The sequence below is a fragment of the Puntigrus tetrazona genome, chromosome 22 (assembly GCF_018831695.1).
Source record: "Puntigrus tetrazona isolate hp1 chromosome 22, ASM1883169v1, whole genome shotgun sequence".
NCBI lineage: Eukaryota > Metazoa > Chordata > Actinopteri > Cypriniformes > Cyprinidae > Puntigrus > Puntigrus tetrazona.
In genome coordinates this window covers 13,831,250-13,849,132 of record NC_056720.1, presented here as the reverse complement: position 1 = coordinate 13,849,132, position 17,883 = coordinate 13,831,250, and the positions used below count along the sequence as shown (strand labels likewise).

The 17,883-nt window shown below is 38.5% G+C and overlaps 1 protein-coding gene across 5 annotated transcripts; it reads left to right on the top strand.

Moving 5' to 3' along the window:
- Window positions 1-12: 12 nt before the first annotated feature.
- shoc2 (SHOC2 leucine rich repeat scaffold protein) lies at window positions 13-17,649 on the top strand. 5 transcript variants are annotated; one of them, XM_043222414.1, is made up of 9 exons: window positions 13-207; window positions 9,441-10,410; window positions 11,284-11,421; window positions 11,602-11,732; window positions 11,846-12,034; window positions 12,221-12,343; window positions 12,455-12,592; window positions 14,035-14,152; window positions 14,235-17,649. In XM_043222414.1, the coding sequence occupies exons 2-9, from the start codon at window positions 9,771-9,773 to the stop codon at window positions 14,441-14,443; spliced, it is 1,686 nt and encodes a 561-aa protein (XP_043078349.1). In that variant the 5' UTR covers window positions 13-207; window positions 9,441-9,770; the 3' UTR covers window positions 14,444-17,649. The 5 variants fall into 5 exon arrangements, with proteins under 5 accessions (XP_043078349.1, XP_043078351.1, XP_043078348.1 ...); XM_043222416.1 differs by having other exon boundaries at window positions 201-386; XM_043222413.1 differs by lacking the exon at window positions 13-207 and adding an exon at window positions 2,558-2,941.
- The last annotated feature ends 234 nt before the right edge of the window (window positions 17,650-17,883 follow it).

Genomic DNA, 17,883 nt, shown 5'->3' with positions numbered 1-17,883 from the left:
GAAATACCTTCTCCCCGATCCCTCCCAGTGTCCCTCACCGCGTCTGTCATCATCGCTGCGATTTTTTTCCAAAACAAAAATAACGCGGAGCTCCAGCAGCGGTCTCGCGTGACGCGTCGGTGACGCGTGCTGGGAGGGGAGCGCGAGCTGCGGCGCTGCTGGAAAAGAGGAGGAAGCGAGGATGGCGTCGGAGTCACACCTCTGAAGGTAAAGCGCTTTCGCGGCTTCGCGCGGCCTCGTATCGCCCTTTCCGCGGAGCGTCGTATGTGTTCGTCGCGACGGACGCCCGCATGCGGCAGCCAGGCGCGATCGACGCGGCGCAGCCAGCGTGCAGCGGGTCTGAATGCGCTCTTTTGTTCAGTCCCGGAATGGCCGCTGTTGTATGTGTGAGTGTAGAATAGGTTTTCTTTTCTTTCTTTTTTTTTTTTTACGTATTCCGTAGGCTTGCGAAAAGAGAGAGAGAGAGAGAGAGAGAGAGAGAGAGAGAGAGAGAGAGAGAGAGAGAGAGAGAGAGAGAGGATAAAAAGAAAGGTGCCGCGAAAGCCAAGTACGCGTGCGGAATGCGTCTGTACAGTAAACAAAAGAGTGATTTGTCCCAAAATGGTCATAGAGTCAGAGTCAACAAAGCTTTATTGGCACGATTGTTAGCGTTTACAAGATTGCGAAAGCGCATACAACACTTGCAGCACACAAACGTGTGCTTTTAAAAATAGACAAACGAATACATGCGTAAATCGACGCAGAAATGATGGAAAGGAAAAAGACGATGCAACAGATAAAACGCGAAATGAAAATAAACACACCTTTCTAAGCGTTAGTTCAGCAGACAGCGGAGCACGACCGCTGCTGCGCGCTCACGCGCACGCTGGCGACGCGCGATTCGAGAAGGAGTCGTTCTTTTGAACCGGATCTTAGCGAATCGATAAACTGTTGTTTACGAAACGGCCAAAACTATTCATTTACGTGCCGAGTAGAACCAAGCAATCTTAAGTGCATCGGGATACACTTGTAACAATTGCTACTGCGCTCTTTTTTTTTTCCTCGACATTTTTATTTTCAGTATTTTGCTCTTGGAAATTACAGTCTAAATATCTGTTCAGTCAGTCATCCAACGTATGACAGTTCGCGCAACGATGAAGTCAAAGATAATTTGTATGTATCCTAATAGGCGACCTAACCCTAACCTGGCATAAGTAAATGTTTATGATTGTGTCTTGAGAAAGATTTGGCTGTTTTTTTTCCGATGTACTGCATTACCACCTAAAATCTGCCACTAAGCAACTAATAAAATTTTGGTTCGGCTAACAGTCGATTATTAGGAGGAAGCCCTAGCAAATACATATGTTGACAGGCAGGTAGGACAGCATATCGTAGCGCTCGTACCAAAAAATATGGATAATATAAACATATATAAATGCATGACCACTTAACGTAGCGATTGCACTCGGTATGTGAAGAGACTTTCAAGTATGACAGAAGTGTGTTTGAACCAAATCACCTACCCTGCCTTTAAGCTGACTAAACGATTGCTCTTCCCGAAACATTATTTCAACTGTGGAAAAATCAAGCTGATTCAATTTGATTAACAGTTGTTCTGGTTGAGTTTTTGGCAACAAAACCAAACCAGGCGACTCCGTTTCTCCATTGTTTATAGTAAGATCGGTAATATGCGGCTAGACAATAAATATGGTTTAGTTTCTTTAGTTGCATCCAAAATTGCACGCTTGTGCACTATTCTATAACATAAATGTATAAATGCGTAGCGTAAATAGAGCGGTGTACATTGAAAATTCCAAAAGGAAAAAGTGCACTTTATAGAAATACATAGACGGTTCAGTCCTATGATGAAACAGTCCTGTCACGAAAGAGCCAGTCACTAATTGGTAAAGTCATTGTGTCATAAGCGTGTTATAACCTTACACACACGTTGGCTGAAAAGTAAGCTTTTTTTAATGCTATTTGTGCATAAGAAACAATGGGGCAGTTCATTTCGGATTTTGTTATTGTGACTTCATTGAGCAGTGTTTGAGATTTCGGGAATCATTTAGATAGGATGGAGGGATTGCTAATACAGTCGCTGAGCGAACAGACTTTCCTCATTCGTCCAAAAGCTAGGAAGGCATCAAGGCACGTTCACTTCACTTTCTGTCCCCAGAGGTACCTTCTTCTGATCAAATTTTGAAGGCAGCATAGATGTAGGCCTATCCTTTGCTGCATTTGATATCCCCCTGAAGTTGCTTTTAGCTGTCCATTTGTCTGTAAATGTATATTTCTGATTAACTTTTTGTACTTTTAATGTTGTATTGGTTAACTATGCATTAGGTTACCACAAACCTTGTTCTATTATGTTGTAGATTATTAAACCGCCATGCTACCGAAATCCTGTTTCATGAGGTGCCACTATGTAAAACCAGTCTGTGATGTCTTTGCCTCATAAGGCAGCAAGTCCGTGAAGGGTACTTTTACTTAAATAACTGAAAAAACTACGTTCGCTGGACACTTTATGCACTGAACTGTCTTGTACTTTGTGAAGGGGGAGGGGCTAACAATTATAAATGACAAAAACACAACCTTATATGATTCATACACTGCATGGTTAAGTACATGGCGCATACGTACATAGTGTACAGTATGCCATTTGGGACGCGGCTGTGCTGATATGCTGATTCTGACTCTTTGAACCGATTGTTTAAAATGAAACGTTCGAAAGAACCGATTCGCGCGAACGAGTCGGGCTTTCTATCACTAAAGCACTCACGCACGCACGCGCTGCGGATTGAGCTGGTCTTCCCGCTTCGAGCTCGAGCTGCTCCGAGCTCCGTTAGGCGGATGACAGTTTGTTTTCACAGAGGGCCCGTCTGAGGCGAAGAACGAACATTTACCTCCTCCGCTACGGGAACTGAATCGTTTTTCATCAAGATGGGACGGCTTATTCCCAAATGTACGCGTTTGGTGAGAAGTATGAGGTGACATTTGTGTTTTGTGCTGTTTTTTTAAGGGTGAGCTCGCGCAGGGCTAATGCTGCTAGCTTGTTAGCCGCAGCTGAAGGGTGGCTAATGCTAGAAAAGATATTTCCTTAGCCAGCGTTTAAAGCTGTCCGTGTGCGCCGTCAAATATCACGACGGCGAATGCACTCAGAGTATTTTCGTATTTTTTTTCTTTAGTCACCAATATAATGAAAGTCGACGTTAATGACATTTGTGTGGGTTTCTGTGGTTTAAAAGCAAGGAATGGTTAGCTATTTAGCCGTATCAAAACAGACGCTTTGCACTCTGAGCCCCCCCACACACACATATCAGATAATACTGTTTTTTATTGCTTACTACATTTAAACGTTTTATTATGCTTGTAAATGTGCTTTAGGTTAATACTCTGGTCTGTTTGTAAACTCGACATTTGCAGCTTTTGCTGACCCGTTGATGTGTATAGATATATTTAGGCCCTCAATCTACATCCAGAAATGTTCACAAGTAATATTTCTTAAAGCTTTTTTTGTAGTTATTATGGTCCTTTTTGTAATGTGTTATAGAATGCTGTCAGTGTTTTCAGAAAGGCCTAACATTGAATATCAAGGCACAAAAATCGTTAAATATGCTTCAGAGTTTTTAATTTTAAGATAATTTGCTAAAATGTCAGTGCAATTTCTCTGTTCCCGTTCAGTTTTATGCTTGTGTGTGTGTGTAGAAGTTCTTCTGTTACCTATTTAGAAAGGATTCTATGGGTTTCTTGGCCTTTTTTTACAAATCAGCATTCTAGTCGAGCATTAGAAATAGTCATATTTAGCAAAACCATGAACTTTCAGGTGTTAAAATAGGCTTTATACAACGTCCCAGTATTACACGCATTCATGCAATGCTAAAAAAAAAAAAAAAGAGTTGTTTGCTTTTGTCTTGATGGGAAATTGGGGATCTGTTTCATAAATCTCAGATGCATCATCTCAGCGAGCTGATGTAAGTGTGTTAGAAGCGTGGTAAGAAAGATGTATTTTTTCCTGCAGTCGGATGTAAGATTAGGAGAAAGTTGTGCAGGATGACCCCTGCCTTAGAGTGCTGTTCAACAGTCTTCGCCCACCACACACATCCAGAATCGCTTTGGTTTTCTGCATATTAAGTCTCCTGTTTTATTTCCTGCACTTTGGATGTTTCATTGGAGATGCACTGCCTAATAGCTGATAATTATGTTATGGCTGATGAAGATCAATATTATAGGCTTGGGTTTGTCTTTTGTGTAGGCACCAATCTAGACGTACTTCTACAGAATGAGTGATTGTGGCTTGGTACTTTTGTAGTTAAACTGTTCTGATTCCACTTAACAGTTCATTTAGTGCTTTTTATAAAGAAATCTAGTATATACAGTAGGGATGGGCAAGCATATATCAATCAATATATTATGCACATCTCATCTTTGATTAGCGGCAAATCTCCATCACCTTTTTTCAAACGGAGCGCCAATTAACACACAGAATCGTAGATCACTGACAAGCAGGTGATTCATTGGGGGTCGCTTGTCAGTGATGTACGACTCCGTGTGTTAACTGGAGCTCGATTTGAAAACATGTGATGGAGATTTAGCATTAACCTCCTAACCGGATCTATTGATGAGATGCGCATTATATATTGATCGATTATGTATATCGCCCAGCCCTAATTTACAGTCTTGTTTTAAAACGATGGGTTGATTTTGGCACACAGATTTATAACTGCTGTTTATAACAGAAATAAGAGGTAGATTCATTTTCTGCAGAGTAATATACAATTGTAACCATAACTTTAATTTTAGATTTTTTTTTTTTTTTGAAGGAGTGGCAAGTCAATTTTTTTTTGTGGTAATCATCATTATGCTGTTTTATATTGTGAAAAGTGTTGTCTTTAAGCTGTAATGAGATTATATTTTAACTGTATATTATAGAATTTATTGTGAGTGAATGCTTAATGCAATGCGTGTATATTTTTTTGAAACGTCCATTTTTGACTTCTTCCTGATGATGTAGGATCTTTTAGTCCATTTAAACTCCACCCTATGCAAACTCGTGTTCACATGCCTCCACTTTTTGGGCATCACACGCACATCTCAGCATCCAATCAGCAACTGATGCATTGAACAAAGCCCCCATCTTTCATTTTTTTCCCGTTCTGGTAATTTGTAACACATGTGCCATATAGCAAAATAGATCTATTGTAAAATGTAACTATTTGACATTTTACACGTCCAATTAGTGCTGAAGATCGCTTGTGTGTTTGGCTGAGTCTGTAATTTCACCTCAGAAGGCGTTTTACTCGAGATTAATGTGAACACAGCCCACTGTGAACACCCTTGTAATTTGCGTCAACCTTATCAAATTTTATGAATGATTATTTTAGGTTCAGGTGTGTGCAAGGATTTAGAAAGTAAGGCTGTTTTTAAAGCATGGAGCACCATCTGCTGTTAAAATATAATCTCAGAATTGACTCCAGAGGAATCATGATACATTTAGAATTCTGTATTGATATATTTTCCAATTCCTAATAATCCAAAGCCTACAAAGATGTTTGCTTTTCCTAGAATTTGCCCATTGTTTGCAGAACAACTTTGGATGTGATTTCTTTAAGAAAATACTGAACATTTAAATTATTCTCATTCTAATTGATAATATGAAGTAATAATCAGATCAAAATAATCCTTACTTTAATTTCACAAATCTAAAGGATAATTACCAATGTGCAAATGTATTAGATTCTTTTAAATGTATTTAATTTAGGTAAAAATAAAGTGCAAATGTCAGCTTTAAATGTCGGCTGAAAGAGGTATATTGAGAAAAAGAAAATTGGCAAATAAAGTAAAGAGTACAAAGTATGCCTGGGGCTGTTTACTACACATGTACATATTCATATATTGTAGACGTGCTAGATGTTTTTGTTTGGCTGTCACATCACATAGTTTTTATTTTTTAGGAGCTAGCGCCACATGTGGAACAAAATTTGCTATGTTGACATTTGTCTGCTTGTGACCTGATTGCTATAAACTTTTGCAAAGCTGAAATAGTCCCGCGCTTAATGTACTTTCATGATCAATAATTGCTGTCACTTCTTAGTGCTTGTGCCCGTCCCTTTTAAAAAGTGACCATTTACTATAGCCCAGGTTTTAAAAGCTAGTAAAGTGATTTTTTTTTTTCTTCTTCTGTGTTTAGTTCTGTGTATGTTTAAATATTGATCTGCAAATGTTTGCTTTGTTTTGCTTTTCCTTCATGGCAGAGTTGTTCTGCGAAACCAGTGGCTCATTCAGAAGTGGTATCAAGTGGCTTTTCTGCGAAATATCACAGCTCTGGGATTTGAAGGGAGCTTATCTGAAGTCGCGCAGGCTTACCTTCATCTAATTTAAAGGAGTTGTCATGGTTTAAGAGTGTCAGCATCTAAAGTTGACAGTGGAAACATACAGATCCTACAATGAATCAAAGGCATCAAAGTGGCTGACAAAGTGACCTGTTTATACAATGCAAACAAAGCCTTTTTGACTGCGTATAAAGTCAGCAGAAATGGCAGCAGTTCACTTTTGCACTCTGCTCACCTCAAGATGTAACCAAGATTAGTAAGTGGAAGGTTGTGAAACTGAAAGTTATTTTGTCTGAGCTTCAGGTACACTCCGTTACACATTCAGTGGAAGTAGAGGTTTGTTAATGTTTGACAAATTGCTTGGTTTTAAAAAAAAATAATTACCCAAAAATGAAATTACCTGGACGTTTACTTGCACCCTGACCATCCGAGATGTAAAAGAGTTGGTTTCTACTTCAAAACAGATTTGGAGAAAGCATTATATCACTTGCTCACAAATGAATTCTTTGCAGTGAATGGGTGCCATCAGAATGAGAGTCCAAACGGCTGATAAAAACATCACACAAATAATTCACACCACTCCAGACCAACTAATGTCTTGTGAAGTGAAAAGCTGCACATTTGCAAGAAACAAATCAAGCATTTTAATGTAAATGTGTCACTTTTGGCTAAAATGCCCATAATCCGTAAATCCATCCCGTTGTCCTCTCGTATCAACATCCACCGCCATATTTGTTTAGAACCATTTCTTGTTTTCTGCTTAATCTGTGCAGATTTATTTCCTGATCCATTGCTTTTTCACTGGAGAAAGCAATATTTTTTTTAACTTGATTTTGACTTTTGTTTTTGTATTTTAGATGGAAGCAAAGGTTTGAAATAAAAAGGTCTTAATAATCTTGTCTCTTAAAAACACAATCTTTTTACTTCACAAGATTCACAACCTAATATTGAGATGTTTTTATCAGCTGTTTGGACTGTCATTCAGTTCACTACATTCACTTACAAATTAAATTGATGAGCAAGTGATGTAATGCTACATTTCTCCAAATCTGTTCCCATGAAGAAACAAACTCAACTACATCTATGGTCTATTCCCCGAAAGTGAGGATTGTGGTGCGCTTGCCAACATGTGAGTCTTCATGTACACATTAAGGATAGCTTTTTTTTTGCAATTTTATTATTGCAGACGGGCTGGACTCTTTGGCCGTAAAGGTCTTCTGACCTGCGGGAGGCCTGAGCTTTGAAGAGCACTCCCAAAGATTATTCCCTGCGGCATTAACCTTTTTGCAGCTCTGATCTGGGCTTGGACCAGGCACACGCATGCCGAGCACTTCAACCACACGCGCACTTTTGAATTTGACAATACAGGATCGAAGAACACATGCTTATGCAAAGATAGCATCTCACAGAGTGCTGAGGCATTTCTGATTTGGGATGTTTGTGTTTTTTTTATCAAATTACTGGGTGTTGATTGTGTCTCACAGGTAAAGGTGTAAGGATTCTGTTCCTGTAATTGATGGAAAAGCTGCTTTTTCTTTTTATGAACGAGTAAACATTTGTGGACTCTGGTGTCAGGGGCTCACTCTTTTTCACAACTAATATGTGAAAAGTTGTACCGGGGGGGCGATAAAGTGTAGAAAATGTGTTTTGGGGCTGTCGTAGCAGATATGCACTAAAGATATAAATTAAATATATTACATGTATTTTTTTTACTTTGCTATTCAATAGTTGCAATATTTTTAACTCTGCTAACTTGTTTAGATTAATTGTTAGATAACTGATTTAAAAAATAAATAAATCTGCATATAGTGTAAAAAAGAAAAAGTCTCTCGGATACACTTAAGGCTGCAAGTAACAGATTCAATTTATCTTTTTTTATTTATTGATTGATTTGATTTGATTTAAAAATAACTTATTCTGATGGATATTTTATTTTGTGACTATTTAATTAATGCTTTGGTTAACTCCTTGTATCATCATACAATGCTCATTTCAGCAAGCCTGAGAAATTAAGCTGCCCTTATTTAGGAAAAAAATTAACATGATGCATAATTCAACACACATTTATGACTCTGGTCATAAATAACTGTCCACCCAAAAACAAGAAAATTTTCTGGGGAATATTTTAATGAACAGCATACCGTATATATAGTATAGAAATAAGCCATTTTTACTAACCCTGATGTTGTTTTAATGACCCTTTTTTTTAGACCACAAAATAAAATGTCCTGCTTGTCATCATCCATTTAATGGTAGTAAAGATCAACCAGGTTGTAATTTTGAAGAAAAAGATGCAAACATATGACAGAATGATCATATAAAATCCATAGAAAAAAGCACACAAATATAGCCTACTGGAAATGATGCACTTGCACTAATGAGCAGAAAAACCAACGACCAAAGCTAGGATTTTGATTTTCAGATTACATTGCATTTAAATTTTAGTGTATTTAAATTACATTGTATTTAAATAAATTAAAAGTTTGACGCCAGTCACATTTCACTGGTATTAGAGACAAGGACTAGCAGAACATTTTTCATTTAGTGTCATGAAAAAGATAATGACATTAAAACAACAAATAATGCCTTGCTTTTTTTATTTTTGGGTGAACTCTCACAGTTTGCTCTAGCCCAATGACAATATAAAAGCCAACTGTGTAATTTTAGAATCAGACAGCTCCAGTTATGCTTTTGTTAAAAAAACAAAACAAAAAACAGCTTGGCTTTTTCCACATCCTCAAAATGGATCTAACGCATTCTTGTCAGTGAAGCGTTTCCTAGCGTAAAAAGCACCCTGTGTAATTTTTCTTCCAGGGTGGTTAATAAGTTCCCGCAAATCCTCCAGTAAAGGATCATCTGATGCATCGCCAAAAGAGATTTGAGATTTAATTGCACTTAATTGCCTGAAGTGGCTGACCATTGACGGCCTGATGCCGCTTCTTCCTGAAAGCGCTTGCGGTACAAGCATACAGGAAGGAACTGAGTAGTTTATTAGTTAGCAGCTCACGCATTTGCGTCACTGAGAGGGAAGCTCTTACCTTTCTCACATCTGAAATCTGAACGCAACTTTAGCCTGCAAGTCGTTCCCGGGCGTTACGCATCCTAACTGAAACTGTTTGCTTTGTTTAACAGCCAAAGGATGTGAATCTCGGCGACCCGTCTGTGCACAACAGCTCTAGCCACGCTGAGGGGAAAGAGTGCAGTTCAAACAAGCATGAGGCTGCTGGCCTCCTCGTCACATCAAACACGTGTCGTCTCAGTGGAGTTATAACCTCTGCAGGAGCACAGATCGCTTGGTCCACCGAGGCAGGTGAAGAAACACAGGTATGTATGAGTACACGCAGGTATAACCACCCCTCCCTTTGGTTCGACGCCCTCGAATAGCGAACAAAATACTAGAGCGAGAGCAAGTGAGAGAGAGACTGAGGGTCCCATGTGCCATTGGGCAGCGGGGCTTTCGCCATGAGCAGTACTCTGGGCAAAGATAAAGACTCTAAAGAGAGAGAACCCAAAGCCGAAGGGAAATCCAAAACCAAAGGGAAAGATGCCAAAGACGGGAAGAAAGACGCGAGTGGCGCTTCGCCTGCGGTGGCCTTCACCTTGGACAGTACGATAAAGCGGCCCAACCCGCCGCCCAGCACGCGCAAAAAATCCAGCAACGCGGAGGTCATTAAGGAGCTAAACAAGTGCCGCGAGGAGAACTCAACGCGCCTGGACCTCTCAAAGAGATCCATTCATCTCCTGCCCTCTTCCATCAAGGAGCTGACCCAGCTGACCGAGCTGTACCTGTACAGCAACAAGCTGCAAAGCTTGCCGGCTGAGGTGGGCTGCCTGTCAGGGCTGATGACACTGGCACTCAGCGAGAACTCTCTCACCAGCTTGCCCGACTCACTGGACAGCCTGAAGAAGCTGCGCATGCTTGACCTGCGGCACAACAAGCTGCGCGAGATCCCGGCTGTAGTCTACCGCGTCACCTCCCTCGCCACACTCTACCTGCGCTTCAATCGGATTACCACCGTGGAGAAAGACATCAAGAATCTGGCCAAACTCACCATGCTCAGCATCAGAGAGAACAAGATTAAACAGCTGCCTGCAGAGATCGGTGAGTGTGCTGCTGTTTAAGACTCTTCCTTCGTAATAATTAAAAAAATAAAAATAAATTCACTGTGCACTGTGTCTGTGGGGAAAAAGTTTTCGAAACACTGTACAGTATATATTTTAAAAATATTTTTTAGTATTGGTCAATTTTGGATATTATATTGTACGCTGTATACTTGTGCATGCTCATTTTCACTATTTTTACTTTAAGTGCTGTCAAATGCTCAAAAGAGAAAGAGAGATGCGTAGCATATTTTAATTAGTTTAATGTGATATTTAGCAAATTTCCAGATTTTTCATTTCCATAATGCACATTATAATATTATGATACCTAATTTAGTCAGTATTTCTCCATAATGTTGTAGTATTTATTTATTTTGAATTACCTATGTTTATCTATGTAACTAGAGCTAATTTGTTACTACTTTTTTTAGATTTAATTTTTATTTTGATTTTAATACTATTATAAATTTTTAAAAACCTTTAGGTTTTTTTCCCTTTAGGCCTAATATTAATGCTTTATTTTAATTAGCAAAAACAATTTTAATATGTTTAGTTTTCGTTATTAAAAAAGCACTTGCCTAAATTCACATTTAGCATTTAAAATAATTGATTGCATTTATTGTTTTGTTAATTTTAATCTTTTATTAATTTAAACTAAATTGTATGTAAATATGCTTTCATTGTTTTATTGGTTATTGGCCGTAACATAAAAATATTTGACTTATATATTATCAGCTTCCTGCTTCCCATATATGGGCTGCTCTGTGATCCGTCAAAATGATTGAAAGGCAAAACAAGCCTCAGTTGTCTGATAACAAATCTGACTATGAAATGCAGTGTTCATTTGCAATGATTCTGCTGGTTTGTGTTAAAGGTGAGCTCTGTAATTTGATTACGCTGGATGTAGCCCACAACCAGCTGGAGCACCTTCCTAAAGAGATCGGCAATTGCACTCAGATCACCAACCTTGACCTGCAGCACAATGAACTTCTTGACCTACCTGAGACTATAGGTGAGGATCGACTCAAACTGGAAACTTTATTGTTGTTACTCTGCCTTTGGTCATTTGGTGAGAGTTCAGTTGCGCTCTATGTGTAATCTCATCAGTGGAGAAAGTATGCTTAATGCCAGTGTAAATTAGATTAAACCAACAGTCGATTTTAATCATAATCAAGTTAATTTACTGTTTCAGGTAACTTGTCAAGTATAAACCGCCTGGGTCTGAGGTACAACCGTCTATCAGCGATCCCTCGATCTTTATCAAAGTGCCGAGAGCTGGAGGAGCTCAACCTCGAAAACAACAACATCTCAGTGTTACCAGAGGTGCACTTTGGTTCAGCTCATTACCGCTTTTAATAATTATGTACTTTCATATAATTTATGCTTGTCCCTTTTTATAAAATGTTAAATTGGTCCCCCTCTGTTCTTTTTCTCAGGGTCTTCTCTCCAGTCTGGTGAACCTGACAAGTCTGACGTTGGCACGAAACTGTTTCCAGTCTTACCCAGCGGGCGGCCCATCCCAGTTCTCCACCATCTACTCACTCAACATGGAGCACAACCGTATCAACAAGATCCCTTTCGGCATCTTTTCCCGAGCCAAAGTGCTCAGCAAGCTCAATATGAAGGTGAGAGCGCATCTGCTGAAGATATGTAGGTAACAACTTGCCTTGAATGAGACTCATAACTAGAATTTGGTAGAAGGTTAACCTGGACCAATATGATACACCCTAGAATAGGTTTAGTGGTTAGCTTACATGGCCAACCAAAAGAGTTGTAAACCATACCACACTTTTTTGAAACTATGTTTATAGGACAACCAGTTAACGTCTCTTCCACTGGATTTTGGGACATGGACCAGTATGGTAGAGCTGAACCTGGCAACAAACCAGCTTACCAAGATTCCAGAGGATATCTGTGGACTTGTGTCTTTAGAGGTGACATGCTCTTCTGTATTTTACCATCACTTACTTTCATGATAGCAACCATATTTTTGCCATGTGGTTGGGTCTAATTTTGGCTCATCATTTTTCCTTCGGTTCCTGCAGGTCCTCATATTGTCCAACAATCTTTTGAAGAAGTTGCCTCATGGGATAGGAAACTTAAGGAAACTGCGAGAGCTTGACCTGGAGGAGAACAAACTGGAGTCCCTCCCGAACGAGATTGCCTACCTTAAGGATCTGCAGGTAGAACTAAGCTAACTGAAAGTGATAGACTCAAAAAATATTCTGCACACAAAACTGTATTGATTTTGGTCACCAAGTAGAGGTAGAACTGTACCAAGTAGAACTGTATTGTATTTTGGTCACCAAGTACAACGTGTTTCTGGATCAATGTTATCCAGTCAGCCAATCAGAATGGAGGTATAACTTTTCAGGAAATATCTGCTTTAGGCTTATGATCAGGGTTAGGTGCTTCCCTTGTTAAAGGGTTTCTCTTCCCCTACTTGAAGCATGCATTTTTTTTCTTTGAAAAAATTGAAACGTATTACAGATATTTACGTCCTCATTTAGTAAAATGTCAGACACTGAAAACACTGAGCATTACGTAGGCGAGTAGTTACTATGTGAGTAGTAAACAAACCCGTGCCTGCGCCATTCATTAACCAAAATCAACCGATGATGCAGAAGTCATGTTCATATCAATGCAATATTTGAGGAAGGCCAAGGTTTGAGCAAAAGCAAATTGTCTTGGGGTAACGCAAACAGTTTGAGTGTGCGTGAAGTTTCTTGCGGACAAACAGAAGAATTTTAATAATAATCGAACAAGAGTTTTATGATCAAACGCAAAGTTTTATGAGAAAACACAGGCCTTTTATTAGAGAACAGAAAAATATTAAAGGAATAGTTCACCCAAAAATAAAAATCACGGCATATTTTACTCACCCCAGAGCCATTCTAGATGTATATGACCTTTCAGACAAACACAGTCAAGAGTTTTTGAAAAAAATGTATCCTGGCTCTTCAAGGAAGGTAATGCTTGTGGATAAACGGCCATTATTTTGGAGCTCTGTAAATTGGATACATCCATTGTAAATCTAACCTGTACACTTTTTTTTTTCTTTCTTTCTTTTTTGCGACGGCACTGAGTTCTGGTTTCTTGACTCGACGTATGATGCAGCTTACATCATACGTCAAGTCAGCCAGTATGCAGGAACTGTGCCCTCTTGCAGGAAAAAAAAACTGTCAGTTACTTACGTAATCATTTTAAAACTAGAAATATTTTTGCTACAAAAACCCATAGATCTTCAAAATAATGGCCAGTATCCAGGATTAGATATCTAGGATTGGCTTGGGGGTGAATAAAATATGCCTTAATTAAAATATTTCGGTGAACTATTCCTTTAAGAGTGAATATAAAGTTTCTTGGGGAAACATCAGTGTTCTCTGTGAAAGCACTAAAGTTGTGAGTGAATGCAAACGATAGAATGCAAGAACAAATGCAAAGTTTTATGGGGAAATGCTTATTCATTTGCGTATTCATTCTCTACCAAAAGTATTGCTTGAGAATGCAATTTAAAAGCATTTAATACAGTTATATTTATAATACAGATAATGTTTATAATAAATATATATTTAGCTTGCTGCCATGATCTGTGGAGAAACGTATTCCTTAAATTTATTTGCAGAAACTTGTGTTGACCAATAATCAGCTGACCACTTTGCCGCGAGGAATCGGTCACCTGACCAATCTGACTTACCTGGGCTTGGGAGAGAACCTGCTGCAGCACCTACCGGAAGAGATCGGTACGAGCCTCACCTCTACCCTCAAACGAGCACAGCGATCCATACGCAGCTGACTTACAGCCTTTCTCTGTCCAACCCACAGGCACACTGGAGAACCTGGAGGACCTGTACCTGAATGACAACCCTAACCTGCATAGCCTGCCGTTTGAGTTGGCGCTATGCAGCAAGCTGTCCATCATGAGCATAGAGAACTGCCCTCTCAGCCACCTTCCGCCGCAGATCGTCGCCGGAGGCCCTTCCTTCATCATCCAGTTCCTCAAGATGCAGGGTCCCTACCGTGCCATGGTCTGAGGCGACTCACACACTGTACAAAGAGGAAAAACCCAATTGCCACACGACGCTACCTTTGTCGTCATTATATCTCAGACAAGGAACTGCTTAACTGGGTTCCAGCCGATGAAGGAATCACAGCCAGTTAGGTCCCTTTTACCCCCGTAGTAAACAATGTCTAGACTTCAGTTGCCAAAATTAATGTACATTAGTGATTCTGAAGAGGCGCTCTTAAAATATTTCAATCATTTTGCCAATTTATTGAAAGTCATTATAGGGGTTTCGACGCCAGGAAACAGTTGTATGCAAAAACAAAACATTTTTACAAGTTCATTTTTGCTGCTGCTGCCGCCATACTGTATGTGAGTTTTTATTTTTTAAAATTTAGCCAGACTCTTTTTTTCTTTTTCTTTTTTTCCTATTATCATCCCACAACCAAAAGATTTTTATTGTACAGAGGACCTGTTTGGAAGCAGTGAACAAATTTTGAGTTCTTTTTATTATTATTATTATTATTATTATTATTATTATTATTATAATTATTAATTGTTATTCTAGAATTGTGCCTATCCAGTGCAGTTGTGGATGGTTTGTGTCTGAACATTATTATCCAAGACGTTTGTAATACAGAAAGGCTGAATTTACAAAAGTATAATTTATTCCTTTTTATTATTTGCCGATATATTTTATCGCTCCCTTTTATAAATATTTGTTCCTCTTTGCTATCGTGACGTTGCTTGTGCTTGACATTTTAAAACAAATCTGCAATCTTTTTTTTTTTTTTTTTTTTTTTTTTTTTTTTTTCTGCAAAACAATAGTGAAGCAACAAATGAATCCGAAATCGTTTTCGACAGCAATTGCGTCATGGCTTTAGCAAGCTAGCGCGTCCCTCAGAAGCAGGGGTCTGGTTTCGGGGCTCTCTCTTTGGGACGTGGGGATTGTGATTGTTTACTTGTCTGCCATATCCACAGTGTTGCACTCTGCTTGTGTCCTATCGGTGTCGCATCTACATATCAGGTGCTGGACAGTGCTAGCAGTTAAAGGCCCACGTTTACTGTGAAGAATACCAAACACCCATTCAACATAATTTCCGTCCTTTTTTTTTTTTTTTTTTTTTTTTTTTTTTTTTTACTGTGCATTTCAAGGATTTCCTGGTTTTAAACCCTATAATTTCTGGTCTTAAACATACAGAATATTAAACAATGGTTACAGGTTTTTTTCACTGTTTGTCCCACACCGCTCCTCTTATGCTGCTGCTTTTAATGCACTTTGTATTGATATTTGGCATCCTCCTCAAGTAAAAGGGTCGCGATATTTCATGTTACCGATTAAATGTATGGAAGGGGGCATTTATTATTATTATTATTATTATTTCTGAAGTATTTTATCTTTTATTTTAATTCTCTATCATGTATATTCTATAACAGTGAATTGAAAAATTTGCTTCAGCAAATTCGAACGATAACATTCTTTTTAAGAACCTTTTTTTTTTTTTTTTTTTTTTTTTTTTTTTTTCTCCTCAAGGCTTTGACGCTACTTTTCTTTATTAAATGTTTTGATTTAAACTTCCGTCTGACTAGTTTGTGCTTCTATATGTTTAAAATGTCATATCGGTTTCAAATGGTGCGGATCAAGTATTGCAATTGAAAAAAACCCAAATGTTTCCATATACAAACCTTTTTTTTTTATTTGGAACGGATGGAATTTCTCTTGGTTTAGTATTATATATCAGGTGACTCTAAATTCCCACCACCACTTTAGTTTATCAAACCAAATGTATTTTGTTGTGTTGTCCACCCTGTTTGTTTTTTTTTTTTTTTTCATGTTTCATCTTTGATTCGTGAGGACATTGTATACAAGGGCAGCAGTGTAAAGGCTTTGGAGAGGCACTTTGCTTTCGTGGGGCCATGAAAAGGACACAAATCGCTGCTTTTTGTTTTTCTTTTTCTTTTTTTAAATCAACCAGCAGAACCTGTTGCTGCTTATGGATCTCCTAGAAACGTAATGCTGTACAAGAACCGGCCCATGCGAGACGTTATAGACTGGCTTCTCGGACCGGTTCTACCAGCACAGACGTTCTGCTACAGATGAAATCCCTCTGGACCTGCTCGGTGCATATGTTGTGCCTGACGCAGACACTGAATAAAAACAGAAAAAACGACAAAAATACAAACATTGTAAAAAGGGCTTTCTCTGTTCATGCTTAACTATACACCAGAGGCATTGCATTCCTGGTTTTGTATAAAAGCTTAGAACTGTACATTTGAGTTTTCTTTTGTGTGTGTGCATATGTATGCGTGTGTGTGTGTGCGCGCGCGTGTGTGTGTGAGGGAATAGTTAGGTGTTAACAAAATGGAATTATGTGACAATAAATGCCTTGGAGTACTTCAAGTGAGACGTGCATTAGGGGCGTGGCTTTGACACGTCCCATTTAAGTTTACTTCTTTTTTCTTTCTTTCTTTTTTTTAAGCATTTATGTGCCATTTATGCAGGGGAGTGGGCTGGTTTTTACGTAGGATAACATTATGATGGGCTTTGGATGAAAATGCATCACAAATCAGGAATGTAGTCACAAAAAGACAATAAAACATAACCATTGTACTTTCAATAGTGAATACTGACAGCACGGTTATAATCAGCCGGGACGGCAATTTTGATTTTGATCTTGTATTGTTCTGGTGAATCCTTATGATTGGAGCTTAAGGGTATGGTTTATTATTATTATTATTTTTTTTATGCTGTCTGTGCATTAGGTCATAGAAACTGTATAAATGAAGTTCATTTTCCATGTTTTTGTTATCGTTTGTTTTTTTAAACATAGGAATGTTATGTTTACTGCTTTTTTTTTTTTTTTTTTTTTTTCCTTGCCTTGCTTGCTATGTATAGGAAACAAGCATGTTAATTTTCTTTCTTTTTTCTTTTTTTTCATAATTGTCTGATTGGTTGGACAGGGATGTAAACGACAAAAGTACACAAGATAAAAATGTTGCTCTTTTGTAACTGAAAAATGTTTGTTTTTTTTTTTATTATTTTTGTTTTGACGCTTCATAGGGTTTATCGGTTGTTGTGCGGACGTGTCTAGCGTGCTTCTCTCAGCCTTAAAGGTGATTTATTGATTTCTCTTTCTTTCAGACTCAGCCCGAGCAGGTAACAGGACCCTCTTCCATCAGATCAAGCCTTTGCTTTAACAAGCGTTCTTTTAAATAAATGTTCGTTTGACTGCCTTACGAATGTCAAATGTGCTCCTGTCTCACCCCTCACGAATTTTAAACGATCAGGAGTAATCGATCTGGTCAATAATGCGTTCAGATAACTGCCATATATATATGTGTACAACAAAAATAATTTTTATGTAAATGCTAAGTGTTTTGTAGAAATTTTTACTATGTAATTATATTTAAAATGCACACATTTTTAACTGAAAAGAGGCCTGAAATTGTCCAACGCGTTTCTTAAAATCC

Bases quoted from the DNA above. Each gene is read 5' to 3' on its own strand.
- shoc2 (XM_043222414.1), top strand. From the start codon at position 9,771: ATGAGCAGTACTCTGGGCAAAGATAAAGACTCTAAAGAGAGAGAACCC. The intron at 11,422-11,601 runs GTGAGGATCGAC...TTACTGTTTCAG, and splicing joins TGACCTACCTGAGACTATAG to GTAACTTGTCAAGTATAAAC. The intron at 12,035-12,220 runs GTGAGAGCGCAT...CTATGTTTATAG, and splicing joins TCAGCAAGCTCAATATGAAG to GACAACCAGTTAACGTCTCT.